Source organism: Mesoplodon mirus, assembly GCF_964341445.2.
Source record: "Mesoplodon mirus genome assembly, contig: HAP1_SCAFFOLD_4135, whole genome shotgun sequence".
NCBI classification, from domain to species: domain Eukaryota; kingdom Metazoa; phylum Chordata; class Mammalia; order Artiodactyla; family Ziphiidae; genus Mesoplodon; species Mesoplodon mirus.
Window position 1 is genome coordinate 8,216 of NW_028293779.1, and position 12,343 is coordinate 20,558.

Below are 12,343 nucleotides of genomic sequence, written 5' to 3' on the forward strand. Positions count from 1 at the left end.
TCGTAGTCACATCGAACCGAGTAAAGAGTGAAAAACATTAAAGGGATTCATAACTGATTTTCAACACTCAGCAGAATACCACAGTTAGGAATACGATGGTGTAACATGTAAAATTCATCAATTCTATCTTTTAAGTTGATGTTGATGTTGTATAAGTCACCTACTCTTTGATGTCGCAGTTATCCATGTAGAATAAGAAATTAGTGCTTTTAACGTGTGACTGACACCAACGAATCGTTTTCTTTATTGTGCCACACACCATTTTAGTAGACCCAATCGAACTCTGAAAATTCCATGTCGAGTTCCAGGGCATTATCCTGATCCGCTGACACTCGACACACACAGTGCGTGTCTTAAATTTTTTTTTGGCGAACGTTATTGGGGTGTTGTTATCTGCATGATCACTTTTAAGCTTATCATTAAGAAAATTTTGATCGCTCATGCCGAGGTTAAAAGGAAGTCGCTTTCAATCAACTTATCGTTTTGTTGTTTTTAGGCGAAAATATGGAACCTCGAATCATAACAACAGGCGAAAATATGGAACCTCGAATCATAACAACAGAGGAGTACCTTGATTTTCTAGATATTCCACTCATTCGTTTTCATATGGGAGATCAGGTATGTAGCAATCAAATTGGTGATTTGGTCGATGGATTTTGTGCACTGCTTTTTTTCGAATTCAGGTCCTGATAAATTTTGCCAGCTTTTTCGTCTGCAATGATTATTAGACAATTATTAACAAAATATATAGGTGATCTGTACTAAGCGTGTTAAGTAGGATTCTATTTTACCTTAAATTTCGTGCTTTCTTCTTCCTTCGTTTGCAGGTCTGCGATTGAACACCGATTAACATCTTTTCATTTCACAGACCACGCCACGATGCATCCATACTCTGTATTTTTCTTTCAACCAAATTACCATGGAATTAGATTATCAACTTTACGATATATATATATACATATATTATTGTGCGCTTAATGCCTAAGGACATAATAACTTTACACGAATAAAGTAAAGCGTAAATTGTTCGGCGTGATCAATCGGTGAGAAATGCGTAGAAGTAGGTGGTAGAGGTCCATGTTTAGTCTATACAGTGACTTCCGGTGACCGATGTATCATCAGCTAATCGTTTTCATCCTTTTACATAAGTATGCTGCTAGTTTGCCGACCCCAAAAAGATGAGCGACCTTGGTTAACGCTTGGTGTTAGATCAAACTAACTCATGTGCACCTCTAACCACGACTTTACATGCTCCAGAGAAACAACTGGCTGTATATTAGTGACTTCAGATTAGTGTATCTGTTACACTGGTTTAGAAAATGGAAATTGCCGTTTCCAATACTACACAATGAGGTCTCTTGGTAATTACATATTTGGAGAATAGTTTCAGGATAAGTTGCGCGTACACCTCATCTCCGCCATGCTTTCTTGTTCAAAACAAGTTGATGATAAAGGTCATGTAGACGCCAACTCAGTTAACAGGAATTTTAGGTGAGTACTTCTTTTGTACTTTTTTTAATAGCACAGAATACTTGGTTACACAGATGGCTCATCTTCAAGAGTATTGCGGGCATGAGCACATATTCCGTTCGCGTTTTTTTCGCTAGTTGCTGTCCACGTTTTCTTTCTTTTATTTTTACATTTTCTTCCCACTTCATTGGTTCTACTATTCCTGTCTGTCTGATTCATTGGCACTCGTCGAAAAGCTTACAGTGCATGACATTCTTGTTCCAATAGAGTGATTCCATTATCCGCTTTAATAGAACAGTAAACAGCTATAAACAAGCGAGATAGTATCGCTTTATTGCACCCTATTTATAAGGTTGCTAAGGGTTAATAGAAAAGTTGTATATTGTATTCTGAAAACATAGCTAGAGTTTTTATGTAGTACCGGTCGACGAGCGCTAATGTAATTACATTCGTTTCGACATTGTCAAACTCATTTTCATAGTCGAGAAATGTTACGGATTTCAACGATCTAGATATGGTTCACTTGTGGTCCATGCAGCAAAATTCAGAAAAAAATGTCAGAACATAATTTGCTGAACTGGTTTCATTTCATTCAATATCATTGATATTGCGCATATATAGAACGCACGATAGCGAACTCTATTTGTTTTTAATGCTAAGATATGATTCCATTTTAACAGCATTAGTATGTGCGCTACGAAGTCGAAACGGAAAGTGGTTGGATTTCCGTGCCCTCTGTACGTGCATTTTTCAAATACACCATTGCATGGGCTACGCCGTCTAATTTTTCACCGCGCTTGGTGAGTTAAAGTTAGCTCGTGCTGGTCATCAAGTCCCTTTCGCAAAGAGGGCAGTCTGAGTTCTTCAGGCGACACACAAGCAGAGAATCGTTGCGGGACCCATATTATGTATTTGTGCAACAGACAGAACCTTTTACCGATCTCTTCGTTTTGGGTATATCTGAGCATATCACAGTAATCTTTTCGTCATTAAAAACTTCTGCGATGAGCCGAGCAAATTGTTTGAGACACAGTTTTTTTTTAATTTTTTAATGTAGAAAGTATCATTCCCATGTCGTGTACATCTGTGGTAGATTTCCTGCAGTTTTAATGTAAAACTTAAAGGAAACATACTGCCAGAAAAGCTAAAGTGCATGCATAGTGATTTTCAGAAAATCGTTTTTCCGACGAGTTCGTTCGTCTTGGTCTTGCGACGACATGTCCTCAATTCTTGTTTTCAACCTGTACTAAAATTGCGCTCAAAAAGCTTATTTACAATCCGAAATGTTTACAATTTACATTTTCTAGAATCAATTTGCAATCATTATACTTGGAACCTTGACCATTTGATAGCCATATTTAAGAAATTTATCAAAGAATTTAGAAATGTTTATTGGCTGCTTGTAAAGTTGATCTATTTGGTACGATTTGAAGTAGTTTACATTGTGAGATTTTTGCCTTTATTTCACTTTTTTGTTATTGACGCTTTTAACTTACCATGTTCTTAAAGAGGTTAGTCGAGCCAAAAAAAAGACGTTATTGACAACTAGAAGAGAATAGCGAAATATCGTGCAGATAGGTACAAGATGTACCAAAGAAGTAAGCACTAAATTTGGCATATATGGGACATATTTATACTTTTGGATTCTTTCATTTTGATATTACACGACCTAATATCGCATGTATCACATAGTGCAGGTGCCAGTACTTTTCGAATCCGATTCCTACCTCTATCCATAATTCACTAATGCCTTCGGGTTTTGCGCATGTTTTGATTGCTGGTAGAAGTATTTTGATTTTTTTATAAACGTAGTGAATGCTTGTCTAGCCGATCCTAGATCGAATGCTGAAATAGTCCTGCCAGGGCATGGATCGTTTATTACTCGTAGTTTGCGCGTGTTATAACCACAACGTTTTGTTGGTCAATGTGGAAATTAAGGTTTGTGCGTGTCATGAGTTACTTATACTTGAATACTTGCATAATACGTCTACATAGGGTGTCCGAATTCTAAACTAACGACAGTTGTTGCTAGGATGTCATACTTGGCACTTAGCGAGTACTCTTAGCGAAGCACTTGAATACAAATGTCGAACTAGTTTTCTAAATAATTGACTCTGCTAGAAGAAGCCTTCATGTACATGGCAGTTCCGATACTCAGGCTTACACTTCATTTGCGAGTGAGATAATAAACTATGAAGAGTAGTTGCGGTTCATAACAAAAGCGATGGTATTTAGTGTTTGCATTTCAAATTTTCTTGAATATCTAGTGATTAACGGTTTCAGAAAAGTTTCCAGTGGTAGCTTCGATTTACACACGATAGTGAGAGCAGTGACTAAGAAAGATAAGGTGAAAGCTGAGATGATCTCAAAGAATTTGGTGCGTTTTTCAAACTATTGTATATTAATGCCTTATCGTTGTGAAACATATCAGGTTCTTACTAGTTTTCAAATACAGTCTAAAAGACTTTTCTTTCCACCTTAAATCCTTTAGTTGCATGTCATAAGATGTAGATCAACACCAATTTCTTTGCTTTACGTTTTGGTTTTATTGTCGAGCCATTCTTTATTCTAATTTCCACCAAAGGTTGTTTTTAGGAACTCCTTTTTGAACACCCAATATTCGCAGATATTATCGAAACAGACGAAACTGGTAAGAAGTTCCGTGCAGTGCCTCCCGATGTTTTAAAACCTCTTTATGAAAGAATTATTCGTGGAGGTCAACGCATTAGAGCGCGGTATGTCTTTTTTGGAGTGCGATATCAGTATTCCATTAATTTATTTTTCCTCAGACCGACTTTCACTTTGCTTCAGTGTAGGTCATCAAGTTACCGCGTTGTTTTCTTAGTAAGCTAACGTGAGGGTGTCATATAACAATTGTTTAACAACATCCAACATCCAGCATTTCGGCAAATTTTGCCTTCAGAGCCCTTTTAGTCGCTTCGTTGTTAAAAAAAAGATAGTGAGACCCGTACATTGTTCACATGGGATAGGAAATCACCTGTATCATCTCTGATTTTGTTAATTATAGAGGCACCAATAAATCCATTCGTTTCCTTAACGGTCCATAGTTTTCTTTTAGATAGCGAAATTTGCAGAAACGTTAACCATTAAAAGAGAAATCTATTAACACTCACGAGACGACGCCTGGGTTCCACTTGCTCTCCCTTATTTTTCGATAATTAGAGTGCTTCAGGAACCTTCTTTCGGAAGTTTATAGGAGGTAGTTTACTCTTTCGATGTAGTAGGATACGATGTACATATGCATGCGTGTATCGGTTAGAACGTTCTGAATGCGTCCTTCGTCACTTGTCTGTCATGCAGGTCTTGTTGTTTGTTGTATGCACGGCTTTTACCTCAAACTCGGATAGCGTCCTTCGTCACTTGTCTGTCATGCAGGTCTTGTTGTTTGTTGTATGCACGGCTTTTACCTCAAACTCGGATACTTAAACCTTGATATAAGATACGAACAAAATATGTAGCAATATGAACATATACACCCTGCACCGACAATTAGTAAGATGCATAATGGAGTAACTAATAAATTCAATAGAACATATGCTTAATGGACAATATACGATTCAACGCCATGTATCAATGTGATTCTTTACAAATAAATAACGATAACAATATTTGCATGAGGAAGGTGACGAGCGGTTTCGACTAAGCGGTAGTTGGTGAATGAATCACTCATCCATAACAGCTTATCCATTTATAGGATCATAGGTGGCGGAGCTACCGACATCTGGTGCTATATCTATATTCTATTTTATATCTATTTCTATATTCTATTTTATATCTTTTTGAGCACACCGGTAAACCGCTTGATCGTAAGCTGAGGTTTTATTGAAACCAATTATCTATAATTACTCAACCAAAGTGTGACTAAAGACTTGCGTCTGATTGTTAGCTGAGGACTTGTGAAAACCTAGTCAACCAAAGTGTGATTTTAAAGTTGTAGAGACAGAGAGGCAACGAGAATCTACTCCATTGCGTAAACGCTCGCGTTTGCAGGTGACCTTTGGGAGCACCCCGATAAACGACAGGTTGATCGTTAGCAGTTGACTTGTCGACAGTAAGAACTTGCTAATTTGTAGCAATTGGAAATTGGTTGACTTGTTGACAACATGATATCCTGAGATAGGATTAACATGATACTATGGTGGAATGGATATTTAAATAGTGGCATGATGAGGTGGAGACTAGTCTCCGTAGTGCACAAACTTGGATGGTCGATCTTTACAAGTAGCGTGGATTTTAGCACATCCTCTCGTATTCTTCTCGTGCAATCGTCGTGCATGGTGGTGGTCTGCTTTTAGCAATGTGATATCCTTGAGATTCATTCCGCGATCCATAAAAAATTTCAATCTGAGAGTGTAACTGGTTGACGAAATCCAAGAGGTCTGCGTGTGTTGTAGATGGCTGTCGTAGACGTCGATTGCATCACTTGGGCTTCACACCACAGTTTTATCGTCACGGTTATTATATTGCCAGCCCATCTATATTTCGCATTCGATATGTATTTTACTAAATCTCCAATATGGTAGGTTTTCAAAGTTCCGAACTGCGCATTTCGACCAAATGTGTGTGTTATAGTTCAAGAAATATGATACAAGCATTTTAAAAGCACGTGTCTGCTGCGTAATAAAGTGTTAGGAAGCCTGCTCAGTGAAAAAGGTGAGCGCTGAGCTTCAAGTTCGCTGGGTGGTCAATGGCTTCTCAGAGGATCGAAAATGGCGGATAGTACTCTTCCTTCTTCTTCTTCGTAATTCTTTTTTCATTTTCCTATATTCAGGAACACCATGGATAGATGTATAACGCGGTTCCTGTAATCAGTGAATTATCCTTTTCGATTTATTTGTGATTGATTGCAGCCTTGTTTTTTCTATGGACGAACTTTTCTTCTGACTTATGTGTAGTCTTTCTTTCTTATCGCTTCAGTGAGTTCTTTGTATCGTGTTTTCGTCCCATGCGACTTTTTTCCATAAATGAACTTATATGCAAGTGGCATGCTGGCTGCGGGAGCCCAGCAGTGTGGTTCCCATTATTATTTCGATTTTCTTTTTAAAATTACTCGATCTTATGTACACTCTCCTTCGCAGCATTGAAATTTTACGTCATTAAATTAATGCAACTCATTCTTGTAGATTACTTCTTCTAACATTATAGAGGGCATTTCATTTGCTGTTATCAGCTGCACAGTAGGCGAGTATAAGTAGAGAATATCTATATTCTTTTGATATAATTTGAAGACTGAAAACAGCGTTTTGAGGAGACTGTTCTGGTGTTGTAGTTCTCCACATTGAAAGAGTCTCTATGACGTTCATTTGTAGTTGAATTATTTGTTGTCTTTTTTTCTAGTACAGAGGTAAACTCGCTTGATTTTTCTCAGATCATCACCATAGAGTGTTAGTGACTATGTGTTTATCAAAACGAGATTTGCCTTTCCGCAAGTAGTTTGGTTCCAGAACAACGGTAATACCTAGCATTAACTGGCTCTTATCTGAGTTTGCGGATAGATGTCGATGTGTTTCTCAACTTGGGAGACTCTTCTGGGACATGAAGTCGCCTCTCTATATCGCAGTTCTATGGCTGGAAACACTGCCCAGCCACGACAAGCCAGCAAACCATTGTGGGAGGAGGGCATGTAGTTTTTTAAAACGTTTTAATCTGAACTTTGTTCAACACCTCTGTGTTAACGTCAATTTCTAATTGACGTCCGGTTTGAACTACTCCTAACTTTTAACTTTTAGTTTGGCTTATATGGAAAATTATGCTCTTCGCTCCAAAAAATCTCATCGAGTTCCTCCTCATTAGTAATAGTGTTTATGTTACTGTGTTGTTACTGAAGTTAAGGTATCGCGACGAGGCTCATTTTTTATGCAGCAGAGACAACTTAATATCCTCTTCTGTGTTAGTCTAACTACCGAAAGTGTTTAAGTGATCTGCCATCTATCGAAAGTCGCCATTCTATGAAAAACAGTTCCATGCAAAAACAGTTTTGCAAATCGTGAAAACAGCTTTTTTTGGCCATGCCTAATGCAATATTTATTGCAATATTTATTGCGTGGCAGCTACCAAATGATTACAACTGTAGCAAAGAAAAGAATTGTTTTGCAAAGTGACTTTATCGAGAAAGAAAACAATCATGACGGTTGGCTCAAAATTTTTAGCACATATATGCATAAAAGGTACATTGAGTTGCACTTCTGAACAAATTTTGGTTTTTCTATCGCTTAACTCTCCATCTTATATCAGCTAATGCAAAAATAAAGCAAAAATAAAACGATCCGTGAGCTCCAGGAAGCGAGAATTTCATTAAAAATATCTGGTCATGAGTGAGTTAAACTCAACTCTTATCGTTCACTCTTCCTTCACATATGAGTAGAAACTGTCAACTATTTGTTGACAGTCTTGTCATCTTTGTAGTTTCTTAGGATTTATATAGTTGCTCTGCATAATCTGTTATGAATAGTTTCATACCGCTTTCAGTGACGTGCGACATGCTGTTGATAAAATGAAGGAAATATCCAAGCCGGAGAATGTCTACAAGGCAAAAGTTGTTAGTTATTTTTTTTTACTAAAGTCAATATAAATTCAAAACTAGTTGAGGTTTTTAGGCTTGTAATTTCTTGATGCAACTCATCGCCAGTATACCACGTTCTCAAAAGCAGTTCTGGGTCTGTTTTATGTTTATTCTATATAAAATTCCTTTTTAACATAGTAAAGTATTAAACAAGATCGTTGGTGATTAAATCATTTTAAGGATCTTGTTAATCAGATTCATATTTCGAGGTGTTTAAAAAATTTCTGTTATATTGTAAACTTAAATATCACTGTAGAATAAGTGAAATGGGATTTCTTTTTAAAGGAAGGACTTGATATTATTTTTTTTCGGTATTAAATTAAAGCAGCAGATTATTTTTCCTTTAACTTTATGATGGTCCTATTTTGAATCCGTGTTCTCGTTTTCCACAGGACTTGTATAAGCAATCACAACTAACCAGTCGCTATGCCATATGCCTCGTCTTAGACTGCAGATAGGGGGTTAAACACAGATCATGAACTACCGTGTGTTTTATTCCAGAACTGAGTGAATGCAATGAATGAGCTTTCCCTACTGCGTCTGATTTATTTAGATCGTCATATTCATAGATATGCATGTGTTTGCAGTGTGATCTACATGTTCAACGGGGCGCCTTAAAGAAGGTGGTGGAACGCGTTATATGTGTGATATTTTGAAGTTTCCTCTAGCCTCCAAACATTTCTAGACCGGGAACGCTCCTGCACCCTGAAAGCAATATTAGCTCCTGTGACAGAACCCAGCGAGCTACTTGGGGCTGTCCTTTCGTAAAAACATTTAAAGTGTACAGCCTGATAGTGATGCTGTTAGTCAATCTTGAGCGAGTGAACTGATCTTGCTAAACAGTTCTCATGTGTGATCTAAAGAATGGAATCTGTACTGTTACCTGCTTCAGTAGTCGATGGCATTATAAGTAATATAGGCGATTTTCTTGCATATTTCAGATCTCTTGGCAGTCAGTTCAGAAAAGATACCAAGAAATGATCATCAAAGCGAATAAGAGAGACGAAGACCTGATAAATTATTATAAAGGACACGGATTAGATTTCACGGAACCTACCCTCAGTAGCCAAGTAAGCGAACGCAATTCGATCTATTTTGAATATTCCAAATTGCTTTAGTGAGAATGTATTGTGTTTGTATTGGAATACAAATAATTGTTTCCCAAGGTGGTAAGAAATTGGACTTGTCGGAGTACAATCACGAAGGGATTACGCCAACCTATCTTTAATCGAATTTCTTTTGAACTCAATTATAAGACGGGTGCGCTTATGGTTGGATTGCCTGAAAACGCGGGTAGGTATCTAATAACGATATGTTTTCGTTCAAGTCATTATTTCCATTTTTTACCATATTCAACCTTGCGTAGTTTTTATAAGCCAAATTTGATTCTTTCTTGCTATTCTAGCTCTCCTAATCAGAGTCATCAAATACCCTCTACGTTAGCAGCTTGATAAGATAGCTAGTAGAAGTTTTTTTGTTACCTAAGTTTTTGTGTTCTATATAGCAATTCCAACACATGTTATATCATTCATGATCCATGAACAGCTATTATTTTCACTTAATAATTTATAAAGAAGGCTTTTTTGGATCAGATCATTCTGCGGCAAGGATATATAGCTTTTGAAGAGAGGGTACACCATAATAACTGCCTTGTGAAAAGGTGTAAAAAAGCTTTTACTTGAACACTGGAATTTGAAATATAACTGCATTGATGCTGACATGTTTGCAAAACTCGGGGCGGTGTGAACTTTCAACCCACGATTGCCCTCTCCGGGGTTTCACGAGCTATCCATTGCACCATCCGTTCCCCTTATAGCAATAGAACTTTTAGAACTTAGGGAAACAAAGTATGTGTGTATATGGCTTAGGATATGTAACAGGATATGTAACGATATGAACGTATATACGCTGCACTAACTAGAATGGATGCCATGTATCAATGTTATTCTCTAGAAATAAATAAGGATAACAATATTTGCATGGGGAAGGTAACAAGCGGGCGCGCCAGAGGCTGTGAATGAACCACTCATCCATAACAGCTTATCCTTTTATAGGATCATAGGGGGCGGAGCTACTGACATCTGGTGCTATATCACAATAGTGTTTCGCCATACAAGGGATCCTTATGAGCACATCGGTAAACCGCTTGATCGTTAGCTGAGGTTTTGTTGAAGCTCATTATCCATAATTACTCAACCAAAGTGTGACTATAGACTTGTGTCTGATTGTTAGCTGAGGACTTCCTAGTCAACCAAAGTGTGATTTTGAAGTTGGAGAGACAGAGAGGCAACGAGAATCACTCCATTGCATAAGTGTTTCGCACAACCGATTGATTGTTAGCGATCGGCTTGTCGACAGTAAAAACTTGCTAATTTTGAGCAATTGGAAATTGGTCGACTTGTTGACAACATGACATTTTGAGTTATGGACTAAAATGATATGGCCGAATGAATACTTAAATAAGAGCATGATTAGATGGAGACTAGTCTCCATAATTGTTCTCTTTTTTTGTACAACAACACAGTCTTACTGGTCTCTTTTCTTTAATTCTGTAACTTTCGGTCTTTTCCGTAAGAAAATGCATATTGCTCGACGCTCACCTTGTTCATTGACGCTCACCTTGTTCATTCCAATCTTTAGGACCTAATGTGACGTTCTTCAGGCCTCTTCTGGCTGCACTGTTACCATTGAAATCGCCAATGATGATTTAAAAGAATTTGTTGTCTTCCCAGGAGTAGAGTAGTAGCAGTTTTACAAATCGCTATAGAACTCTTCGACTTCATCCTTGTCATTGTTTGTGAGCTTGAAGACAATGAAGAGTGTAAAAGCCGGTATTCACCCATATCTATTTAATCGAAGCGTTCGGTTTGGGTTGTTAGTTGTTCAAAGGAGTCGATGTTCATGACCAAACTCGTGTTGACAAGGATACCAACGCCGCCAATTCCTCTGTTGTCGCATGTTAAGAGAAATTGGTAGCGTTTTCTTGTCTCGGCAATGCGATGACTTCGATGCTTCCCTATTTTACACCAACAAGTTCTCAAGGGAGAAACCAAATGTTGGTGTTCTTATACTGTAAATACAGATCATCACCTTAGTTCTCCTAGATTTAAGCAGCCTAGGTTGGTCCTAGGGTTTTGACAGCCCCTCCATACTCGTGCTGCCCAACACCGCCGTGTCGCGGGATCTTTCGGTGTTATGCAGATAAGGCCGTTTACTTTGTTCGGCTATTAATACCTGTGGGTAGCTTGCCGAGCTCCCACTGTGGTTTGCGTATACACTGACGTGTAGATTGCTAGTCATTCCAGAACTATACGTGGTACTTCCCACTTATTTGATTGCAGTTTTTTGGCCAAGTTAACTTGTACAAAAACATATCAGCACAGCATGTGTGAACCTGTTTACGCAGATACAAAATGTATGTACCAAATCGGCATTGCAGAAAAAAGTTGTTTTCCACAAACTCCTAGCACAACATTTGAGGTTTGTAAGAAAAAAATTGCATAAAAGTAAACGGCCGGGAAGAAAACAGCATATATGACTAATTTCGTCTATTACGTGTTAAAATTCTTCTTTTTTATAGAAATAGTTTAGACTTGTACACAGATGAGGAGTTGAAGAAAGCTCGTGAGGCATGCGAACTTTGCGAATTAGCCAACAGTGTTAGGGCTACGTGTGATGAATCATATAAGGCAAGTCAATTAACGATCATGGTTCCGTTAAATGGTCAGAAATCTCAAGATGTAAAGCGTTTCCCCACATCTTGTTTTTGCGTTACGTCGAAATTGTGAAGGCTGAAGTTGATTGCGGCTACTATTTTTGATATAGTGATTTCAAGCTGCTTAACAGCAATATTTAATCCAGGTGATTGTTGTGTTCTGTTCTAGAGACCTCTATATCAGCACTCTATTCGGTCGCATTTTTCCAATGTTATCAACGCTGAACAAGAGCTTAGAACAAAACCAGCAGAATCGGTAAATTTCAATTTACCATTTATTTTTTGCCCTTAAGAACAAAACATCGTCTGTTGCTTCGAATTTCGTTGAAGTCCTGCTGACTACTAATTACATATGGTATTATATCTATTGTGATATAGTTGAATTTAGTTCCTCTTTTGTTAATTATACTTACTTCTGCTTCATGGTTTCGATTTTAACGAGCCGCAGCATATCCCAACGTACTCGCTTCAGGACGACTCGAGCAGTGAATATGATTCAGATCAATCTTCGAGTAGAAATGGTGTGTACACTGACGATGAAGAAGCTGATATGGTATCTGTTCAGTACTTTTGTA

At 37.8% G+C, this 12,343-nt stretch overlaps 1 protein-coding gene across 1 annotated transcript; it reads left to right on the forward strand.

Moving 5' to 3' along the window:
• Positions 1–1,394: 1,394 nt before the first annotated feature.
• On the forward strand, positions 1,395–12,321 carry LOC309798011 (uncharacterized protein; the record flags this gene model as incomplete). The annotated part of the gene is made up of 10 exons (XM_082646361.1): positions 1,395–1,491; positions 3,754–3,847; positions 4,066–4,205; positions 7,960–8,029; positions 8,088–8,147; positions 8,995–9,123; positions 9,220–9,346; positions 11,645–11,793; positions 11,938–12,024; positions 12,211–12,321. Coding segments are annotated over exons 1-10 (1,038 nt in total), but the record flags the coding sequence as incomplete, so codon positions are not given.
• Between the last annotated feature and the right edge of the window lie 22 nt (positions 12,322–12,343).